The sequence below is a fragment of the Carassius carassius genome, chromosome 13 (assembly GCF_963082965.1).
Source record: "Carassius carassius chromosome 13, fCarCar2.1, whole genome shotgun sequence".
Lineage (NCBI taxonomy): Eukaryota > Metazoa > Chordata > Actinopteri > Cypriniformes > Cyprinidae > Carassius > Carassius carassius.
The window spans coordinates 28,714,598-28,739,328 of NC_081767.1; the positions used below are offsets into that span (position 1 = coordinate 28,714,598).

Sequence of the window (24,731 nt, forward strand, 5' to 3'; positions counted from 1 at the left end):
TTAATCGTCCAGCCCTACCTGAAGGTGAGTAAATTTTATTCTAATTTGTGAACTATTCCTTTAAATATAGACCTTTCCCTGGACTTTGGACGTGGTCTCAGCATCTGGTCTCCATGTGATAGCTAGATTGAATGTGTGCGAATGCAGCTTGTGACTCCCATAGCCAGTAGTGTGTGTGTGCATCTGAGTAAGAGTAACAGAATCCCAATGTGATGCGCCGGGATGCTTTAACAGAGTAAATATAGCCACAGCAGGCAGGGTGAGAGGCCCTCATTGCCCCTGACTATCCTTCTCGAAGAGTGAGAGAGGAAATCACCAGCCACTCTTACAGTATTAATCGCCCATCTTTAAATACTTTAAGGCAGGATGTACTGTATCATGTTACGAAACATCTGTATGATTTTGAGCCTGATTTCCCTCATTATTGATAAATGCATTGAATCAGTGTGGTCAACTTTGCTTTTTAGGTTGGTGCACACATCACTTTGGCAAATCAGGATTCAGATCTGCTTTTTTATGACTTTGCATTGGTTAATTGAATCCCGCTGCTCCTAAACTGGTCCTGAATTAAGTCCCCCCAGCGTCTCCAGGCTGCATTACCTCAGCCATCAGGTCAAGGCTTGTGACTGACTGCATACAGCCTGGAAGGATTGATTGGCGAGCTGCAGGTCATAACTATGTTGATGATGCCATGGTAAGTCTATTATTATCAACGCTGGCCAGATCACCGTTCCTTTTATGGGCTCATTAAATGTGTTGGGTCGTTATGGTCGTACATCAAGGTGACTCAAGGGAGGGGTCATATTTTTCACAGCAAAGGTTTATAGTCAAAAATCTGCTGATGCAAGGCAGGATTTTTTATTTTTGTGGCTTGGGCTTTGTAAGTATGTTTGTTGGGGAGTTACAGCACACATGGATCAGTTCATCAAAAACTGTTGACATCCTCAGTAATTCAAAATGCTTTAAAATGTATTTATTAGCCCATTAAGTTGCACTTGGTAAACAGCATCTGTGTTCTTTTTGGTTGTCAAACGCTCTTCCAGTTCCAAATTAACTTTCTGATGGGTCATTTTTTGATCGTATGATGGGAAGTCGTATTTTATTGTATGTCAGGAAGAAATTAACAGAATGAAAATCTCATCTGTAACTTTTAAATTGTAGTATATACTTTAAAATCAAAAACAAAAAAACAATTCAATTCAAACTTTTGGGGTCATTAAGATTGTTAATGTTTTTAAAATAACTCTCTCACCAAGGCCGCATTTATTTAATTAAAAATACAGTAAAAACAGCAATACCCTGAAATATTATTACAATTTAAAATAGCTATTTTCTGTTTAAATATATTTAAAAATATATATTTATTCCTGTAATAAAAAAAAACAGAATTTTCAACATGATTACTCCAGTCTTCAGTGCCACATGATCCTTCAGAAATCATTTTAATATGCTAATTTGCTGTGCAATCAAAATTGTGCTGCTTAATATTTTTGTTGGAGCCATGAAATAGAAACCTTTTGTAACAAATGTCACTTGATCAATTGAATGTGTCCCATGCTGAAAAAGCGTTAATTGATTGATTTAAAATAATCCAAACTTTTGAACAGTAGTCCTTTCCTTTCCTTTCCTTTCCTTTCCACTCCTTTCCACTCCTTTCCTTTCCACTCCTTTCCACTCCTTTCCTTTCCACTCCTCTCCTCTTCTCTCTTTTTAAATTACAAGAATCTCCCTGTTTGTGTGGCTCAGTTCGGTAAGGTCAGTTTTCTTATGTCCTAATGCATTTCTCAGAGCACTGGGTCTCAGCATGTTCACAGGGAGCAGGCGAATTTGCTTCATCATTTGCTTCCCACCATGAAGGTAACTGCATAACTGAGATCTCATTGCATGTAATGCCAGTCTTTGAAATGATGAAAGACACCCGTAAAGTTGGAATCTTGTTGCTACAGAAATCTGTCACGCATGTTGGCTGGGGCCTGATTAATACCCATGTGAAAATTCTTCTCAACATGACTGGAGTTCGTTTTTGCAAACTGAGCATGCCATTTAAAACCGATTTCAGAATTCCTATATAAGTACTGGGTGCGTTTATCACCTTCCTTGGTTTCCTATGCCCAATGACACACTACCTGATTATGATCTCCTCTTGTTTAAAGCTGTAAAGTCCTCAGGAGCATGGAAACATCTAGAAGTGTCCTTCATCTCATAAATATGCAGCAGTATGTTCTGCTATTCAGAAGGTCTGTCAGGATTCATTAAGGTTGGCCCGTGGTCATTGTACGGCTTTTTTTGACCAATTTCTTGGGAATCTTAATGAGGAGGGGGGCACTAAACATGCTGTTACGTCCCAGGATGCATGTCATTTGCTGTTAATTTTGTGTATTTGTGTGTGTGTGATTGTTTCCCTGATGCCCAACAGCCTGCTGGGAAATGTAGTTTTTGCCTGTTTTCCTCTGTTACTCCCTGTCCTCTCTCAGGAGTCTAACTGATGCCACCTGTCCCGCATCAGAGTTGTGTAGAGGAGCTTGCATTTGAACAGAGGAAGCTGGCTGTTCTCCAGAGAATGTATAGCCTGTGTATTTTCCCAGAGTTGTTGAATGTTGTGTGCTCTAAGCCTCAGAAAGCCCGTTGTATGACTGTGTGTAATTGCCCCATTGTTGCCTACATACACAGAAGGGAAGTGGGTGCCACTGTAACCGGTCTGCTGCTGACCGCTGTCACGATACTCTTTTTCTCTGCGTTGTGTTTAGTAAGGACCAGGACACTGTTACTGCGGTTCACCACAATGATGATGTTTATTCACAGTCACACCCAACATGGGCTTTCACCAACTGTGGATCTGTGGATTACAGCAATAAAGTTGATAAAACGTCGTGTGAGCATCTCACTATTGCATCACCTCTCCCCAGCATGTGCAATGCGAACTAAAAGCAACAATTATGCTAACTACACATAACATTAACACAATATAGAAAATAAAACACAGTAAAAGTGAAATACCTGTGGATTACAGCAATAAAGTTGATAAAACGTCGTGTGAGCATCTCACTATTGCATCACCTGAATGATACAACACTAGTTTAGCTGATTAATGACTCAAAACCTAGCTAATACAGATCACAAAACTCACACGATATATCTCCAAATTATTGATCCACACACACATATAACATACAACAGAACATACTAGACAGTCTCCGTACTGTTTACAAAGGGTTAACAAATCGATTTACACACTTTACAAACTTAATTTGCTCACAAATCGAAGAGCTCTGCAAAACGCTTACCTCTCCCCAGCATGTGCAATGCGAACTAAAGAGAGAGGCGCGCGCACACTCAAAATGGCACCAATGCAGCAACAGAAAAACATGTCAAAATAAAAGTCTCTAATGTGAATAGCAAAAACAACATATATTGCTCAAAGAAAAACAGAAATAAATCAGTAATAAAATAAGGATTTTAGTGGAAAAGACAACAACAATACATTAAACTTGAATTGTACTTCTAACTCGTTACATTCACCCCTTCCAGATTTCACTAAAATCCGTACTGGATCCAAATCAAATAACAACTGGTACAGGCCTGCAAATGAAACATTCATTAGTTCAACTTGTCAGTTACCCACAAATAGGTCAAGAAAAACCCCAGGGTGATCAAACCTAAGATTATCTTGGAACAATACGGTGCCTTGTACACCATAAAATGACCTGACCCTAATGTTTCATATTTGGAATCAAAATGTATCTTCACATCATACAAAAATAAAACACAACAAAATACTCTTTAAAACAAAGAAAGGAATGACCCAGTTCTCTTTTTCAGATTACTTCCTACACCTTGGAGGTAAAAGGGTTTCTGAGCCATCGACTCGATTAATCTGTTCACTTTCTTAACAACTCTACCTGCCCTTGTCCTAACACCCTGAACGTCAGTAACTGGAACTTGGATGTCAGTGTCAGTCTGAGTGTCAGTCAGAACTTGTGGTTGTGTATGTGTATCTGTGTCACAGTCAATGTTAACATCAAGAGATGATGGACTGGATTCAGCTCCACTCTGAGAGAAATCTCTGCTCTTATTCTCTTCAATGTGCAACTGATCACTGGACTCCATTTCCTTCAGACTGCAATGGTCTGTTTCCACAGCTTCCTCATCATCAAAATCTGAAATTACAGAACTTTCAAAGTCTACGTTCACCCATCTCCTGGTTCTCTCTTCCAGATCTGTTGGTTCAAAGTCATCCGCACAAGACTCATTTCTGACGCTACGTGACTCACACTCTGAATCTTCCACAGAGGGCGGAAGACTTTCCTCCTCATCAGGTGTTTCAACAGGTAGGAAACTAATGTCTAAAACCAGGTTCCTGTGCACAATCTTCACTTTCCCTTTCTCATCCTCTAGCTTGTAAATGTGCTTCTGCAGATTCCTGTCTACTACAGTGTACACCACAGGGTCCCACTTATCCGCTAGTTTCCTCTTTCCTCTTTCTCCTTTATTCGCCACCAGCACACGATCCCCAATGTTCAGACACATCCCTCTGACTTTCTTGTTGTAACCTTTTGCCTGTTTTCTCTGCTCTTTTTCAGAATGTCGCTGCGCAATCTCAGCCGCCTCATGGAGGTATGACATCAACGACTTCAGGTAAGTACCATGATCAACAACCACAGGGTCATGTAGCACCTGTCTGAACATAACATCCACCGGCAGCCTTGGTACACGACCAAACATGAGTTGAAATGGAGCAAACCCAGTTGTCTCATGGACCGTAGCGTTGTAAGCAAAAGTTAGCGTTTGTATTTGCTCTGGCCATTTGTGCTTTTCTTTTAGAGGCAGGGTTCGGAGCATACTTCCCAAGGTCCGATTAAACCTCTCTACACCTCCGTTTCCCATGGGGTGGTATGCAGTGGTGTGAGACTTTGCGACTCCTGATAGCTTCAACAACTCCTTTAGAAGGGTACTCTCGAAGTTGGCTCCCTGGTCGGTGTGGATGCGACTCGGGAATCCGTACACACAGAATACACGATCCCACAGCTTCCTTGCAACTTGTTTCGCACACTGATTCGCACAAGGGAAGGCATGTGCCAACTTCGTGAAATGGTCTGTCACAACGAGCACATCCACGGAACGTTTCTTCCCATCCTCCGCAGACCAGAAGTCCAGGCATACCAGCTCCATGGGCATAGAGGTCTTAATACTTTCAAGAGGGGCCCTTGCAGATGGTTCGGGAGCCTTGGCTAGGATGCATCTTTGACAGCACTTGATGTATTCACACACATCGTTTCCCATTCCCGGCCAGAAGAAACGTTGGCGGGCTAGATGAATGGTTCTTGCTTGCCCCTGATGACCCGCAAGATCATGTACACCCTTTAAAGCCTGCCCCTTGAGGCTAGAAGGTAAGACCAGCTGATACCGCTTCTGTTTACTGTGTGGATCTTGTGTGACTCTGTACAGTATTCCATCCTTGAGCTTTAATTTGTCCCACTGCCTGAAAAGAGATAGGGTTTTGGAACTCATGTTGGCCTTCTCTCGCCTCGATGGTTGACGCTTCAAGTTCACAAAGAACACCGCTCTTGAAATGACTGAATCAGCCCCTTGCATTTCGCGAATTTCATCCGCAGCAATCGTAGGAAGGGTGTCAATACCAGCTGGTATTAAATCTTGGTAAGACTGAATTAGCTGCACGGCTCTTGCTTGAGAAGTCTCTTCCCACTGATCATGTAAACTTAAACAGGCTTTGATAGTGGCACTGTCAGAAGGTAAGACAAGACGGGACTGGAGACAGATCTGTAAGTTCTGAGCTCCTTGACGAAACGCATCTCGAACTCCATCTCCATCAACCGCTTCAGCCTCCACAAGTAAATCATGATATCGTTCCTTCATTAGCCTGCTGCTCACGGTCTTGACAAAAGGGTCTCTACTCAGAGCATCCGCCACCACGTTTTTCTTCCCTGCTATATGCTTCAGTTCAAAGGTGTAAGATGCCAGTTTGGACACCCAACGTTGCTCACATGCAGCGAGTTTTGCCTTGGACATGACGTACGTGAGCGGATTGTTGTCTGTCCATACCGTGAATGTTTGACCTTTCAACCAATGGCTAAACTTCTCGCACACGCTCCATTTGAGTGCCAGAAACTCGAGCTTATGAACTGGATAGTTCCTCTGTGATTTGCTCAGAGTCTTGCTTGCAAACGCGATTGGACGAGCTCGCTCTTCACCCGCAGGCACTTGGGATAATACAGCTCCCAGTCCGTCCAGTGAGGCATCAATCGCCAGGATCAGAGGCAGAGTAAAGTCAGGGTGCGCTAAAACCACACTTTGAAGCAGACTCTCCTTGAGGCAAAATAATGCGCTATCACATTCTGAAGTCCAATCCGTGGGCTTGAGCTTCCTGTAAGTTCCCGCTTTAATGTCTCCCTTGATCCCTCTTTTCCTCCTCTGCCCAGCCGTAAGGGCAAAAAGCGGCCTTGCCAAAGTAGAACATCCGGGAATGAAATGTTGGTAATATAAGATCATCCCAAGAACTGATTTGATCCTCTGCACTGATGGAGTACATTTGTCATCTTCCATAAGATCTGCCTTAGACAGCTTCGAAATAACATCGACTTTGGCAGGATCTACTGAAACTCCATCCCTGTCTATGATGTGACCAAGGAATTTTACAGAGGTTCTCAGTAGGTGGCATTTCTTAGGGCTCAGCTTAAGATTGTACTGCCTCAGACGACTGAACACGATCTCCAGTCTTTCTAAAGCTTCCTGCTCATTCGGAGCGAACACCAACAGGTCGTCGAGATAACATAACAAGCTGCTGAAGTTCAAATCTCCGAAGATGTTTACCATCATCCGCATAAAGGAGGCAGGACTGTTGCATAGCCCTTGCGGCATCCTATTGTATTCATGCAACCCTACAGGGGTCGTGAACGCAGTGTATTTCTTGTCCTCTTCAGCCATGGGAATGTTATAAAACCCTGACGTCAGGTCCATGGTGCTGAAGAGTGTGTTTCCGCCCAGAGCAGCTAAGCAATCAGACTGGTGTGGAAGTGGGTGTGCATCCTTTATCGTTCTTGCATTTAGCCATCTGAAGTCTGTGCATAGCCTCAGACTGCCATCCTTCTTCCACACTAGGACTAACGGAGAAGCATACTCACTTACAGACTTCCTAATTATCCCTTGTTCTTCCATCTGGGACAAAACCTGCCGCAACTTTTGGTAGTGTGCAGGCGGCACTCTACGATAAGGGAGTCTGAATGGACGCTCATCCATTAGCCGAATGCGATGAACAAAACCCTTTACTTCTCCACAGTCCAATGCATGCTTAGAAAACACGTCGTTGTATCTCTCCAGTAACTGTACTAATTTCTCCTTTGTCACATGGCTGACAGAAACAGAATGAATGTCGAGATCAACAAGACCAACCGTTTCCAATCTCTGTTTGAAATCAGCTGACAACTTAGGAGAATGCTGAATCTCCTCCGCAGACACTTCAGCTCGACTCAGCCCTTGGAAAAGTTCAAAATCTTCCATGGCAACACATGGGAACACGTCTGCTAATTTGCGATTCCTCTTAAGGGTGACTGGCTTATCAGAGAAGTTAGTGACTTTTACGGGAACCCAGCGATCACCCCATAATGGCGTGACGACCCGCCCGACCATAATGTCTCGTGACACAGACCTTGAATTTGTAGGTTCCACTACTACTGTGCTCCCGGGTGACATCGGGACATTTTTTGGCAGCTTTCCCCAGACAAGATGTTCCTGCCTTGCTAAAAGAGTGACACACTGCTGTAGCTTGATTGTTCCCACCTTATCTGGTAGCTCAGAACCCTTCCACCGACACGTGTTGGCCATTACATCCAGGAACTGCTCACATCCTGCCATTGGTTCCACTCTATGATTAGAAACAAGTCTCCAAAAATCATTGCTACCTTTCATCCGATGCGCAAGGAATTTTATGACATTTGTGCCAATGATCAGATCATCCCGCTGGCCAGGTACAACGAGAATGGGCACTAGGCAGCTCTCTCCATAAACTTTCAACTGGACCTCGTACATGCATTTTGGTCTTGTAACCTTGCCACCACATCCTACTAAGATGACTTCCTCCTGAAGTGGTGTGGGTGAAGGCAATACATTCTCACTTAACATCCTTTTTTCCACTTTGTCACTAAAAGTGCAGGCCATGGAGCCTGTATCAAGCATCCCCTTAATCGAAAACACATTATTAACACTGACTGGTGCGTAGAACAAATCGTCGAATGCCTCAACTACCTGGACATTTTGTGCGATCACCTTGGTCCCAGTGGGAGCCTGTGCACGTGCATTCTCATAAAACTGGTGAAGATCAACACTCTCTAGGGGTTCTTCACTAATGCTCACGCATCCCCCTTCCGAACGTGAGCCATCTAGTTTAAACCTGATGGACCCCGGAATGGTGATGGGCCGGGTCCGGACCTGTCACTTGTACAGTCACTTTTACTGTGCCCAGGCTGGAAGCATGCAAAACACAGACGTTCTCGTCGACAATGTGTTACAGTAGAGTGATCGTGAGATTGGCATACTCTACAGAGCTTGCTTTGGGGCTGGCGAGATGGCATTTGAACATTTTGAGACAGCGCACGGTCAAGGAGATTAATCAGAGTTCTCATACAATTGTTGTCATCCTGTATAGTGTGTGCATTACTAACTTTGCTGCACTCACCCGACTCTGTTGGAGAGCCAACATCCACTTCATCCTCATTGAACGTCTGAATGTGAGCGGTGACATGCCTTGTAGCAGGGTGACGCTTAGGCTTGGCTGACATATGCTCTTTTAACTCTGTGTGGTACCTGTCAAGCTGTTCTTGGATTTCCTGTGCAGTCCATTTTTCTGGAGCTTTGAAACGGAAAACTGCAGCAAGAGTGGAATCTGGGCAGTACTTCATGAACATCATTGCAGCTTCTTGACATGGATCTTCCATTCGCCGCCCAAGTCTCTTTAAAGCTTCCTCCGCAAGATCCACTGCTTTGTTCAACCGCACCCAGTACTCGACAGGATCCTCTCCTACTAATGGAACAGTTCCATAGAAATCAGCCAAAGGCATACATGAATAATTAGCATCGCTAAAATGTTGTTTCAGGATGTCAATGATAACCTTCGGGTTCTCAACTGGGTTTAAAGCTGAATTACAGCGAAGAGTGACTTTGACGACATCTTTAGCTTTACCCATCAATCTGCTTAAAATCTCTTGATGCTGCTCTGCTAATGGTATTCCTCTCTTTCTCAGATATGTGTCCATCAGCTCCTCCCACTCACGCACACCAAACTTGTCTGATGCATCACCACGGTAGACTGGGGGCTCTTTTGCTTCACTTTGCATTACTAACCTCACTCCAGTCAAGTTAAGTGAAGGTATGTCTGAGAATGTCTTACTGGTACCTAACCCTGGTGTTTGTGCACTCTTATTCTCTCCTTCACCGTAACTAGCCTCTTTTTGAGATGCTAACATGGTCTGCCCCACTTGTTGAGCTATGTGTGCTATCAAACCTTGCCAATTTGGATCTGCTATGTCTGGAACAGCTAAGGGCACAGTATCATGATCAGTCACACGTGTGGAGCTTAATACACGGGGGGTTCTGTTCACCTTACTCTCTCTCACAATTGGAGTTTCACTAAAAAACTTTCCCCTCCCAAGACCTAAACCAGTCATTGTCTCATAAGCGTCAATTTCATCATCTTTTAAACTAAACGCCATGTCTTCACTTGAAAATCAAATTTCAAATAAAATAAACAAATGAAAAATGTCAGAAAATGTGAGAAAAATAAATCACTTAAATGAGAGAATGCATTAAATCAATATTAGAAATCTCAAATGTCCATTTGTATTCTCACTGTTCTTTTATCAACAAAACTGAACCTCAATGCAGCGTCCCTCGGTGACCCAACTGACGTTGATCCTGAAGCAAATCTTCTGATCCGGGTCACGGCACCAATGTAACCGGTCTGCTGCTGACCGCTGTCACGATACTCTTTTTCTCTGCGTTGTGTTTAGTAAGGACCAGGACACTGTTACTGCGGTTCACCACAATGACGATGTTTATTCACAGTCACACCCAACATGGGCTTTCACCAACTGTGGATCTGTGGATTACAGCAATAAAGTTGATAAAACGTCGTGTGAGCATCTCACTATTGCATCACCTCTCCCCAGCATGTGCAATGCGAACTAAAAGCAACAATTATGCTAACTACACATAACATTAACACAATATAGAAAATAAAACACAGTAAAAGTGAAATACCTGTGGATTACAGCAATAAAGTTGATAAAACGTCGTGTGAGCATCTCACTATTGCATCACCTGAATGATACAACACTAGTTTAGCTGATTAATGACTCAAAACCTAGCTAATACAGATCACAAAACTCACACGATATATCTCCAAATTATTGATCCACACACACATATAACATACAACAGAACATACTAGACAGTCTCCGTACTGTTTACAAAGGATTAACAAATCGATTTACACACTTTACAAACTTAATTTGCTCACAAATCGAAGAGCTCTGCAAAACGCTTACCTCTCCCCAGCATGTGCAATGCGAACTAAAGAGAGAGGCGCGCGCACACTCAAAATGGCACCAATGCAGCAACAGAAAAACATGTCAAAATAAAAGTCTCTAATGTGAATAGCAAAAACAACATATATTGCTCAAAGAAAAACAGAAATAAATCAGTAATAAAATAAGGATTTTAGTGGAAAAGACAACAACAATACATTAAACTTGAATTGTACTTCTAACTCGTTACACCACCATGCCCTTAGCCAGCTATGAGGTCACCGAGGTCTGGATGTCTGTGTTTTTCTGTGGTGTACTTTGTGAAATAATTGCCTAATATAGTATTAATTCTTCCTTCGTGTTGCAAATATATTGCACAGCACCAAGATTAAACTTAAGCCTCCATATTTGAGCTGCCTCAGCCGTCTCCGCTCGTCAATGAAATACATTTTTTTAGATAACCAATCAAATCAATGTAGGTGGGCTTTATGTTCAAAGAAGCTGCATAGTGCAAATTTCAACACAATGCTTCAGTTTGGCTAAAAAGTGCAGGATAAAAATAAAAAAAAGTGTGGGATAAGATGCAAATAGCCAAACATTTCATATCTGACAGCTGTTTTATGATAGAAATCTTAAACAACTGACAAAAATAGTTAGGAATACAAACTAATAAACTGGTTTAATTTTGACATTTTGATTTGAGGTGATTAATGTAATGTGATTCGTAACTGTCAGTGTGAGGGGGCAAGAAATTATATTAACTAAGCCGTTTTCATCATATATTAAGCAGATGATTCATTATAAGTCCACACATTTGAGAACTTAATACATTGCTTTCAATTTAATGGGACCTCCGTAATATTAAAACCCTGGCTACAGTCCTGGGTGCCATTTTTGTTTTAACTAACATTTGCTTTTCTCCTGTTTTTAATGGGTTAGTAAGGTAGTCAGGGAAGAGATCTGGGGCCATATGTATAAAGCCACTCAGAGTAAAATTTTAGTCCTCCTAAGTGTCTCAAACTTCTAAGAATGACAAAATTTTACTCTTAATCCTAGACTTAAGAATAAGAGTGATTCATAAAGGTTCCTAAGTGTTAGACTAGGTCTCAGCTCCTAAATTATTTAAGAGAGCTGAAGAGTTCTCCTAACCTAGTTCGGAGTAACAAGATGACATCAAAGAGGAGACCAACACTTTCCAATAAAAATATGACATATTGGAGTTTTATGATTTATATGGTCTTGAAAACTATATAAACTTGATTGTCAGTAAAAAAAAAAAAAATCTTTCTTGATCTTGACAAAGTAAGAAATTGAATAACCTCTACCACTCAACAAGTCAATGCTCTAACTGCAGAAATGTAGTAATTATTATTATTTATTTTTTTTGGATGGAAAATTGGAAAAATGCAGCAATGCACTGGTGATGACACAGTAAGCAGGATCTTACATATTGTGGCACTAACTCCACCAAACACAACAATGGACAAGTGATGTGTGGATTTATTTATTTATTAAATGACCCCACATTTCACTTAAACCATTAAAATACAAAGGGGGGAAAAACTGATTGCTGTTGCCAACTAATTTTAATTGAAAGTAGCTAAAACTGGTCACTTAATGTTGCTAGAAGGCCTCATAAAGGTGAGTTCACTGATCTATATTTATGTTTATGTAGATCAGTGAACTCACCTTTATGACGTCATGGGAGAGTCTCAAAATGTACATAAGGTTTGCCCAAGAAATTTATTTTGTTGCTAGGCTTTTGAAAAAAGTCTCTAAAGGGATGGGAAAGTCCCTAAATTGGAAACATTGGCACACTGACAACAATATAAGTCATTAATATTTCATTGCTACTCTTGTTTTTGCATTTATTTATAATTTCTTTGTATGACAGCATGCTAAAAAATTATGACTGCACAATTTGTCATGTTTCATTGCATTATTATCAGAAATAAACAGCTATTACAAAATCTTGCACATTTATTTATTTTTTTAAATTAAGGGTAAAGATGTCCAATTTCCTAGGCCAGACCTTACTTTTGGCCACTACTATATGGCAGTTAATTAACTTTCCAACTGACCGCTAAACCATAATGTAAAAACAAGCCACTTTTATGAGGATTGTGGGCTTTCCTGGAGTTGTTGGAGCCACTGATTGAACTCCTGTTCACATCATTGCTCCAACTGTAAACGAGGAGACATGCCAATAGAAAACGAAGCATCAGTAATAATTTGTGATAATTTTGCACAATGCAAAGCGTTGAATTTTTTTTAAAATTGAAATATAAAAATATTTCAGTGTCTTAATTAAATGATTTTATTGTAGTTACATTAAATGATTGGTGTTGTGCTGCTATGACTGTACATGAGCAGGCTCACTATTGGCTGATTCAGAGGTCGAGGTCAGCCATTTTGTGGTGATATCATTGTAGTCCTTAGTTCACCTCAGTCAACACTTAAGAATCAGTCTTAGACTTTACTGAAAGTTGCTTTTAGCTTCTTTATAAAAGTCTCCTTTATAAAAGTTTTTTTTTCTTTTTTTGGAAAAGTAAAAATAATTTATGGCAGTGTTTTGCAGTAAAAGCGAATTTATAACTCTTATAAGCGACCTACAGCTGTTGTATTCGCCCCCTATTGGCAGTTGTAACGCACTTTCAATTTGACCATGAGCCACATTTCTGTATCTGTTTGGTAAAGAGCCTAACAATAAGTGCATTTACGGGTTTATTTTTTGAAAAATTTTTATTGCTGGTTTCTTGAGTTATAAATGTTTATTCCACAACAGTAACAGGTGTTTAACCTGTTAGCCAGCAACCCCCATTATGGGACTCACAGCTGAAAGTGTCCTACCTAACTTAAAATTGCAACAGTTTCTTACTTCAGTGTGTTACACACATCATTTTGGTGTCTTTGGAAAGAAGACCCTTTGGGCTGTACATTTTATCAACCAGAGTTGATAATGCTCAAAAATATTAAAAGTTATAGACACTGAGGTTCCTTGAAGAAAATTTAAATAAGAATAAACTGAAACCAGCATTGGATCTTTCATTCGACACAAATTAAAATGTTTCTGTAGTCATGATGTATTTGAATGCCAAATTATTATTTGTTATGTACTTCACTCATGTTCCAATATCCAATATGTTTTGTATAGCATTATGGGAGTACGTGATAACACTTAATGGCACTGATTTTACTAGGGATGCACCGATCATGATTTTTCATGGCCGATTCCTATACCAATTTTTTTTACAACAAACTGGCCGATTCTGATACCGATTTCCATTTTTTTTTTCTTCAAACTGGTTTTTGGCTATTGAAAACAATAACTGTAACCATCTGAAATTAATGGCAGTAACTGCACAGTAAGTAGCCTACATTCAATACAAACAGATGGTACAGACATCAGCATTTAGCTTCTGTTTTTGAATTGGGTTGAAACTACAGAGAACTGGCCTTAAATGAAAACATTAACTGTAACCATGTGAAATTAAAAGCAATAACTGCATAGTTCTACAATCTAAACAACACAATCAACACACATTCAATAACATGTTTCTTAATCAGCATTCAGTATTTGTTTTAGTTTTTACATTTGGTTTTAAATAAAAAAGGTCTTTACCAGTGAGACTAAATAAAAGTATTAAATTTTTTTAATTGGATGAATGAAACACCTTTTTTTCATGGTGCTACAGCAGGTGATTTTTAAATCAAATTACGTCTATGTAATTTTAAGGTAAAATAAACATAATTATCCTATACAGAACTGACGTTTACTTCTGGCTTTTCAAACGTGTATGCACGTTTTACTTTACAACAAAAGAAAAAAAAAGCATTTCTGTTTTGTCACAGTTTAGTCTTTTTCGTTTCTCATCCAACACGTGAGAAATTGAGCTGAACATCCCTTCACTGTTTCCCCTTGTGCAGGGCACGGACAGGTACAGTACGCTCGCGCAGCTTCAGTGAGCGCAGGGAAAGGAGCTCTTATTTTGTGCAGTAGGCTGTTTGCTTCCTGCTATCTGTGCCTCAGACGTGTAATGTTAGCTCTGCACTTCCAGTGCTTAACGGCTGCCCATGTCCTGCGCACAGATTTCGAAATGACACACAAATGACATGATAGCAAATGATTACATTGTATTCTGTGCACGCGGGCACACTTCCTAAAAAATCGGCCAAAAAAAGACCAAAAACCGGCCATATATATATATATATATATATATATATATATATATATATATATACATACATATATATATATATATATATATATATATATATATAACCTAGCTGAAGTGCTGCAGGTGGATGACATGATATGATGACCATGTGAATCCTCATGTTCTGTTGTTTGCTGCTTTTGTAAAATGAATCCCTGGGTTAATATTTTTAATGGGTCACGGACACTGATCCTTTCTAATTTAATTAAATTCTAATTTAAAATAATCTTGCCACATAACAGTTAATAATCGATTAACAAGCGTTTGTTAGGAAAAATAACCGAAATTAACATCCCTAATGAGTAAAAATGATGTTGGTCGTGAACATTGAAACTTGCCCTTAAATAAACATGTGAGAGTGTGTTATAGGCTGTATGACATGGCATAGTCAGATGAGAGACAGTGCTAATGCAACATGCATTACCGCGGATGAATAGCGGAGTATCACTTCAGCAACCCAAACTGCCGCAAATGAAACTGCAAGTATTAGCAGTGCATATGTCTGGTGGAAATCCAATACAGCTCACCATCCAAATAACAGCATTCCTCCAGTAAAGCATGGATGTGGTGATATCCTGTTATGGGGGAGATTCTGTACAGCAGGGACTTGAGCACTTGTCGGGATAGAAAAAAAATGGATGAGGCAAAATACAGTCAAATTCTTGAGAGAAATCTGCTGCCCTCTTTTTCTTACCTTGTAAAAAAATTTTTTTAAATTTGGATCATTTATATTATTGAACTTGTTTGGTGTTTCGCTATCTTATATAATATATTTCTGACCAGGCTTGCAGTAAACAATCCTAATTTTGATTATTTTTGTTCTGGGAAGCTCTTTTGGCAGTCACAGCTGTTCTGCAGTATGTAGTTAAAAAATAAAAGCTTTAACTAATTAAATAGCAGTGCTCTGAGAAACCCCACTTTCATTGCACTCTATTATAATGCAATGAAAGGCAGTAATTAAGACTCTGCTTGTCTTGGCTTTTAAAGCTGTGGTTTCTAAGGTTAAAATTCTAGGCTGATATCCTGAATCCTATATCCTATAATCTTTGGGAAGAGAGATCTGTGAACTATAGAGCTACCTTCGTCCTCTATCATGATTGTGCGAAGATGCGAAGCCTTTGAGCAAAGAATCACTTAAACCCAGGCCCCTTAGAGGTGACCTATCCCTGCAATGCACTGTAAGTCACTTTGAATAAAAGCATCTGCAATGTGACTGATAACTACCAGAACACACTGTAGCGCAAAAAAAGAAAAAAAAAACAATTTCTGTTTTGTGCAATTTCATACATGTGGTTATAGCTGCACGATTTAAGTAAAAAAAGAAAAACAAATCCAGGTTTTCTGTGCTTGTTTAGGGCTAAACAATGTTTTTATTTAATATATTAATATGATTATATGATGATGATGATAGTAGATGATAATAGTCTTACATATTTATTTTGTAGTAAAGTATTATAATATTCATTAATAATAATAATAATAATAATAATGATTGCTATATAAAAATATTAAACAAAATAAGAAATATTAACTCTTGAAATATTTTACTGTAAAATCAACATTTAAGAAAAAAATAAATGTCATTATCAATAATAATACTAAATAAAAATTACTTTCACCATAGAATAAAAATGTAAGAATTTAAGACGCAAGAATTTAAGAATTGGATTAATTTGATATAAAATGATTAATTTGATTAATTGTGCAGCCTTATGAGTGGTTTGACTGTTTACAAGTGTCCATCTGATTAGTATGTGGAAGTTTGTGAAGTCGTTGACCTCTGATGACCTTTATTCTCTCTCTGCTAACACAGCTCTTCTCCTCCGTACTTTTAGCATCTCCATCCATAAGTGTCTTGACAGGTATGCACTTTCTCTGTCTGATGCCCAGGCCGAAGGTTTGTGCTGTTTATAGCCGGCTCACTCCCAGACAACAGACCTATATTCCTTTAGAGACTCACTGGGTGGCCACTCTACTTGACAGTACATTTCTCGTCTAATCTTTATGCTCAGCAGGGGATGTGAGGGTATGTCAAAGGCTGTTGTTGTGAATCACTTTGACTGTGTGTATGTGTAATGATTGCAACCAATCGTCCCAGTTTTCCACGTCTGGTGTAGCTGCTATCTGTCTCTTACATTCTCGCAGGTGATTATTCACTATCCATTTCAAACTAAAGTTCAAGCCTCCATTTGAAAGGTTGGGAGTTTTGTATATTTTATGATTATTCAGACATGCTGATTCAATTTGTCTTTCCACTTTCTGCAAGGTGCCATCTCGCTTCTGGCCTCTTTTGATCAGAACTCTTGTGTTCTCTGCTTTGAAAAGCCCATTACTTGGGATTTTTGTAGGATGGCAATATACTGCAAATCCGGTAAGCGTTTCGGCAAGATTGGCGGTCACCACTACACACTTTTTTCATGTCATTCACTTACTCACTTTTCCTTAATGGTGTCCCGGTCTATCACTATGACACCAGAGAGCTTGCAGGGATAATGCAGACGAGAGTCGATGATGAAAGCTTAGTTAAGATTAAATGTGAATCATGTAGTTGCAAGATGGGAAAAACATTGAGCCTTGACTTTCTTACCTGCTGTGTTGGAATGGGGTTCTTCTAAACGTTTCGCTTCTCCTGCTGGATGTAGTCTTTGCTTCTCTCTATAACTCAAGTCTGTGAAGTGATTTTGGTCACTAGGACATTTAATGAACAAAAGGTGCTAAATGTGTGCATGAGCATCTGCAAGCGTGTGAATTAGAGCTGTGATGCTGCTAAATATTATGGCATGTTGCTTGGTAAAGGCCAGTCACACCCACTCTGAATTAATAGAAAGAGTTAAAATAGGCACAATGATGCATATCATTAACAGTTGCCCATCAGCCATTGCACTTTTCCACATGCCTTCCTCCTAGGGGTGTCAGAGATATTTATATCACAATATTCTTGTTACAGTATGGTTGGTAACAATATGTATACTACTACCATTTTTATTCAGCTGGGATACTTTACATTGATCAAAACTGACTGTTAAGACATAATGTTACAGAAGTTTTCTATTTTAATGACGTTTCATTAACAAGATTCGGGAGGAGCACGTCAGATACTTAGCCTAATTAGCACAGGTGGAGCACACTTAAGATAATCAACACTAGGGTATAAATACAGATGACTTTCCTGTCTCCATTGACGGTTTATCAGCATCACCCCTCCACCCCATCTCCCCCACTTAGTTCATTTTATACTTTTATATTGGGGAGGGGGGGTGGGTTGGTAGGGGGAGCGTACTCTAGCCCTTCCCTGGACAGCACGCCAAATATGCATTAAAATACTTCAGCTAATTATATGTAAGTGTGAACTTGTGAAAATAAATGCTGTTATTCTTAACTTTATATTTGTCAAAGAATACTGGAAAAAAATGTTTTTTTTTTTAAGTTCAATTACAATCTAAAATCAATTCAGTATCAATTAATGTTAAAGTATATTAGATACATGACAATTTTTCTAAAGGTGGGAATCCAATGCTGTAAACTGTATCCTCTTTCTTTTTTTTTCTTTCTTTTTTTACAAAACTATTAAGCCCTAGGCATTTCAGTTCATATTTTAAAAGATACAATACAACTTACTGAAATGTTTAATGTCTCGTGTAATAAATACTATGAACGGCTCCATTGTGAACTGGGTCAGGGCTTGAAAATTACCAATTGCCCGTCACTGAATGTCATTGGAAAAACAGTCAGTGACACATATGAGTACAGCTGTACAAATCTGGATGAATTGAGAATCACAATTTATTATTATTATTATTTTTTTTTTTTTCAAATAGAGATCATGATTCTTCTACGATTCTGAACAGACAACTAAAGAAAATAGCATGTAATTTACAAAAATGTCTGATGTCTGAAAAAAATCTAGGGATGCACTAAAATGAAAATTTTTGGCTGAAGCCAAAGCCCAATAAAATGAAACTGGGTCGAAGGCTGAATACCGAACACGGTTTCCCCTATGTAGGCCTGTTTTTCCTTTTTTTTTTCACCATTGCATTGATTAAATTGCCAAAATGTGCTTTTTACTGTTTTGTCCTGCTTTTCAAATAAAAAATCAATTACAAAACAACAATTTAAAAATATTTACTTAACACTAAACCTTTTTTTTTTAAAAAAAACATTCTGGCAGATATACCAACACAGCACAATTTAACTTAAAATGTATAAGTTAGTAAAATCTTATTTTTGAGACTTGAATCAGGCATGTATTTTTACTGTACAAGTAAAGGCAGTCTTGCTGAGCAGAAGAAACTTTGTTTAAAACATTAGAATATATTACAGATCCCAATTTGAACACTGTGGAATGTTATATTAAATGTATTAATAGAGCTGTTGTAGAGTCATTATTATCATTATTATTGTCTTTTTCTCAGCTTTTTTTTTGGCAGAAACTTGCAGGAAAATCTCAATGCTTCTTTTTGTTGATAGCAGCATGCAGATTTATAAATGATTCTCATTACAAATTCGGGAAGATGTTTGTTGCATGTATCACATGCCTTTAAAAAAAATCACAAAAATGTCACTGAGCAACTGACGAGTAACAAGTTCTGTGCAGATTGTCCTCATGCTTTGGACTTTTGACAGCTCATGCAGCGCTGTCAGAATGCATGTTATTCATGAGTGCATTAGAAAATATAACATTCTGAAGTTTATTTACTAATTGTTTGAGGCAATTTCACGATTTCAGTCATCATACAGTAACCTAACCACCAGCGGCAGCCACCTCTTCTCATCAGAGACGCGATTTCTGCATAGTTTCTTTCTCTGATAGTTTTAAATACTTTCACACTGCCGACATGTTTGTGCATTAGTGCATGCTTCTATTTGATCGCTTTGTTATTGTTCAGTACATATTATTCAGCCTTTTCGCTAAATCGGCCGAACACCAAGAGACTTTTTTTTTGGTATTTTCATCCGAATAATTTCAGTTGCCAAATATTCAGTGCATCCTTGACAAAATCCATCCTTCTGTCCGATCCGATCCAAATTATTTATCACAAAATCTGCTCCCCTTCTGTGGCAAATACTAATTTCATAATAATCCTTACTCCATGAAGTCAAGCACCAGTAGTTAAGTGACTTTGCAAATACTATTGGTCCATTGTGGGGTGAACTAAATATCCAATACTAGTTTTACATGTCGCTCTTTATAACACAGGGTGTTCATCCTTTACTGGGCTATTTAAAAAAAAAATAATAATAATAATTAAGGGCATAAATTAAGAGTATAACCACCGCTCAAGGCACCAATACACTTCTGAAAGAAATTGTTTGCTAAATATATAAACTATATTATTATTCATTGTTTTATCTAATTTTTGTGTATTTAGTTTAATCTATGTTTGAACAAATCTGTCATGAAAATGTTTGCTGCTGTTTGAATCCTTGTATTTCCACAATGAACTGAATTAGAAACATAATTCTATCATAATTATGTTGATATAAAAATCAAAGCTTTCATTTTGATTCATCTAAACTCACATTCACAACTTGGTTAAAATGTTATTTCTTTTATTGTGCTGGTTGACAAATTTCTGTCAACCTCAACTTCAAGTTTAGATGCCCTGTTTATGCCAGACCAGCCTGTCCATGAACTGAGCAAAGCCAATTATGGGGTCTGTCCCCAGTGACCTGTCCTGGCCTAGCCTGTGTATGTGTGTGTGTGTGTCAGAGAGAGAGAGTTCATGAGCTGCCATATGTTCATGAGGAATCTCACCATGGCCAAGTCTACATTTACAGGCTGCTATAAAGTCATTTGAGGGATAAAGGGAACAGGAAGGTCGCTGGACTGTATCTGGTATCTCTGCGTGAGTGTGCTAAATAAAAGGAAAGGAAAATGGAGAACTTTTAGTGTGGAACCCAGTGTATAGTTTTGCACCTTCTTGTTGTGAGCAAGCTAGATGTAAATGAGCAGGCTGTATCAATCACACAGTTCATCAAGTCAGCCTTAAGTGTATCTCCTTATCCCACAGAAAACAACTATTCCTTTATTTCTTACAGGGCCCCAGTCTTTAAAAATTACATGGTAATGATTGGCTCCTTAAAATGAAACATTTAGGAGGCATATTACTTCTTTAGTTGTCAAATTACATAATCGCTCGATAAAGATGGATGTTCAGAAGGGCTGTAGTTCATTGAATTCAGCATGTTTATCTTTGAACAACAGTCATTGCTGTATAGTTCACTGAAAAATGTGTGTTTTCTAAATTTAATTGAGCTTCATTTTAATGAATGAACCGATATTGATTGTTAAATGTTAAAATTGATCTTAATCATTATTTGTAGCGAGCCCCTCCCATCCATTAATCACAAAAAAACTGTTTATATAAAAACTGCCTTATGTGCAGTTTAAATGTTTAAAACTCAGTTTTTCATTACATTTTTGCAGACATATAAAATGTATTACCTCAGTTCCAGAAGAGGGAAAACAAGAAACAATCAGTTTTTTATTTGAATTATGTGAATGATTATTTTTTGAATGATTTATTTGAACTGTTATTATCTAAAAATAAATAGCAATAGAGTTTAATTGTTTTGACTATGGTTGTTGTTAATTTTAATCTTTAATATTAATGTGCCAATTTTTTTTTTTTTTTTTTTACAAAACTATTAAGCCCTATGCATTTCAGTTCATATGTTGAAAGATACAATACAACTTACTGAAATGTTTTTTCACAACATTAGATATTTTTTTTATTTGAGAAATTGCTGTGTATCTAAAATATTTCCATATTAATTGATATTGAATTAATTCAAGATCGGAATCAAACTGAATCAAATTGTGACATGTTTTTGCTGTCTCAAATGTTAGTTTTTCAATATTTGTATCAGTTTTAGTCCAAGTCTGAAGTTTCGTCTTATTCATTTGTTACTGCTATGTAAGCTCGATCTGTCTCTGGATTCATTATGATTTCTTCGTTTAAAGTGCTGCAGGGTTGTTGCATGACACTCCATGCATCTACCTGAGTTCTGTGTATTAATGCTTGTGCATGTTTAGCCTCTCTGCAGCGATCCCTCAATTCAGCCTACTGCACAAACAACACATAGTTCTCAGCCACTGGGGAGACGCTAAGAAACTCCAGCAGAGCTCTTTACTGGGGATGCACCTTTAATTCATCCTGGAAAAGTTGTCCCTTGAGAACAGTTTGATGTATCAGCCACACAAAGCTTAAGGTTTCAGAAGAGGTTTATTGTCCACAGCAGTGTGTGAAGGGACTTGTGGTGTGTGCTGCAAAATCAAGGTTATGGCCAAGGGTCAGATGACATGGGCTGCTTCCATGTGGTTCCACCGGGCAACTAATGAACTGTCTGAGGCAGTGAAATGCCTTCTGGCCTGAGAGATTACCTTACATGTGCATCTAGTGGCTGTAGGTGCTTAGGTTTATTCCTTCCTCCTTTGCATATTTACATGAATCTGCATGAGGAAAATGGCAGTAGTGATTAATCATAAAAACTGCATGATTGGATGAAAAGGCATTTAATGTAGAATTCTCTGATTTAGATACAGTGGAAGTACCTTTCAGTGTGATTGAAGCTGGGACAGAATTACACACATGCATTTTGTAAATGTTAATTTCGGCTGGGCTAAAACAGTCTTTTGTTCTTTAGTTTGACTGACACTCTGCTTTTGACATTGATTTTTGTGAAGTCAGACTAACAGATCTAGATAATGTGATTGTGGCTTGTCTAGCATGTAAAAAAAAAAAAATATATATATATATATATATATTTATATATATATATATATATATATATATATATATATATATATATATATATTGTCAAATTAAATAAATGTGGCAATTAAATTTTCACAAATTAAATTTGTTTGTAAAAATACTCCCAGAATATAAATTTAAATTTGCCCAAAAATAAACTAAGGAAAATAAAATAAGGTAATTAAGATAATTTAAGAAACATTTCAGTATTTTTCATTCATACAATGAAAGTCATTGTTATCCAAATCAGCTTGGTAACCAACATTCTTGTTTTTCTTCTGGTCACCAACAATCTGCATTATTTTCTTTTATGTTCTATTAAAGAAAGTAAGTGATACAGGTGTGAAACGACATGACTGTAAGCAATTTGATTAGATTAGAATTGAATTAGAATTAGAAGATTGCATTTGATTTGTTCAAACTACTGATTCATTCAGGAATGAAGTAAACAGCTCTCTTTTTGAATGGGCCATTGAATCATTGGTTCAACTGATTTGTTTAAAACATGGCTTAATTCAGAAACGACTCTTTGGAAATGCACAACAGTTGTGCTGTGTCTTTATAGGTAATATTTTCATTAGCAAAAATTAGCAAAAACACACAATATCTAAAATATAACACAACACAATATTAACTTCTTTTTAAATGAACTGTTGTGCAAGCTTATGTGATATAGCTCTTGCTGCTTGTGTGATATCACTTATCATATGATATAAATATAAGACAAAACAGTGCGCTAAGTTTCCTGAATCACTTTGTGTTTTCATTCCACCACTGAAAGTTCCTCATCTGGTGGAATACATAGTTGAGTGCAATTGAGGCAATCGTGCTATGGTGGAAATGTCCTTCAAGTCTTCTACATGCACCAATGAGTCTATTTATGCTTGCAGCTTTAAATCCATCATTGATGGCCAACTGAAGTGTGTGCGTGGAACAAGGTAAAGATTCCCAGTTCCCATCTCTGTTTGCAGCTATCATATTGCTAGCATTATCGTGCACACACACGCAACCACTTTGCTATCCATGTCCCATTGCTCTACAGATGTCATCAAATGATCTGCCAGGTTGGCAGCCGAGTGTCTCTCTTCCAGTGCTCAGGTTTGCGAACATAACTGTTCACCTTACCATCAGCAAAAAATTAGGGATGCATGATAAATATTGCACAATATTTAATGCGCATTTTGTCAATAAAATACGGTTCTGTACTCCACGGTAAATCTCTATATGTGCGTGATTTCACATGGAGCAACATTTACTTCACAGAGCTGTTGTTCACTGACAAGCTGCGCAAAACCACAATCATATTTTGCGCAGCTTGTCAGTGAACATCAGCTCTACACATCTAGTTACTATGTAAGTAGGCCGGTATTAGGGACACTAAATATAAAGTGGGACCAAATATTGTAATAGTGTTATTTTTCTGTAACTAACTAATTAAATTAACATGGTAAAATGACAGCCCTATTTTAATTTTTTTTGACTGCCTCCTGAAAAGTTGCATATGTGGTGAAATGCTAACAAACTGTAAGACTCAATGTACTTGTTTAAGACTTCTGACCAATGCAGATCTAAATAAAAAACAGCACAGATGGTATTTACATTAAAAATGACCCACATGCTCATCCCTTTTCTGAATATGATTAATATTTTAGTAACTTCTCAGAGAAGTCTCTTTCAGAATTCTACATCTAGATTTTACATGACTTCTCAATATCTCTGGCCTTGCAGGATCCAGTAAGTGGGAGCAGAAAATCATGTCTTGTCCTCTGCCAGATATGTCCATGATTATTATTATTTATTGTTTGCACCCTTTTTTCTATTCTCTCCTCATCTCCCTCCCACCTTGCTTGCTCTTCCCCTTATTTAGCCCTTGTTGCGCCCGCTCAGTGGTGTCAAAAGTACTGGCATTCATTACTCAAGTAGAAGTGTAGATACTAGGGTTTAAAAAGACTTGTAGAAGTTGAAGTATCAACTCAAGGTTTTTACTCAAGTAAAAGTGTAAAAGTACTGGTTTAAAAAACTACTTAAAGTATAAAAGTAAAAGTAATGTAAGGGGAAAAAATGCCATTAAGAACAAAACTTAGGCCACGCCACAGGGGCCTATTGTGCACTACCCCACCTCCTCAAAAAAACATTTTTCTAAAGGCCATAGGCCATAATGACTATAATGTTATATTAAAATGTTCATGTTGAAAAATTTGGGATGCACTAGGCTACCTGTT

The 24,731-nt window shown here is 38.2% G+C and overlaps 1 protein-coding gene across 4 annotated transcripts in view; it reads left to right on the plus strand.

The window, feature by feature from the left end:
* The window catches only part of LOC132156289 (tetraspanin-9-like), a 205,548-nt gene that overhangs the window by 26,052 nt on the left and 154,765 nt on the right, over positions 1 to 24,731 (plus strand). The window contains exon 1 of one of the 4 annotated variants that reach the window (XM_059565226.1): positions 552 to 694. The exons of the other annotated variants lie outside the window; for them this stretch is intronic. Within the exon in view, the coding sequence (XP_059421209.1) occupies positions 692 to 694 (3 nt within the window). The 5' untranslated portion in view covers positions 552 to 691. Of the gene's footprint in view, positions 1 to 551; positions 695 to 24,731 lie in introns of those variants that run through there. 4 annotated transcript variants of the gene reach the window in all.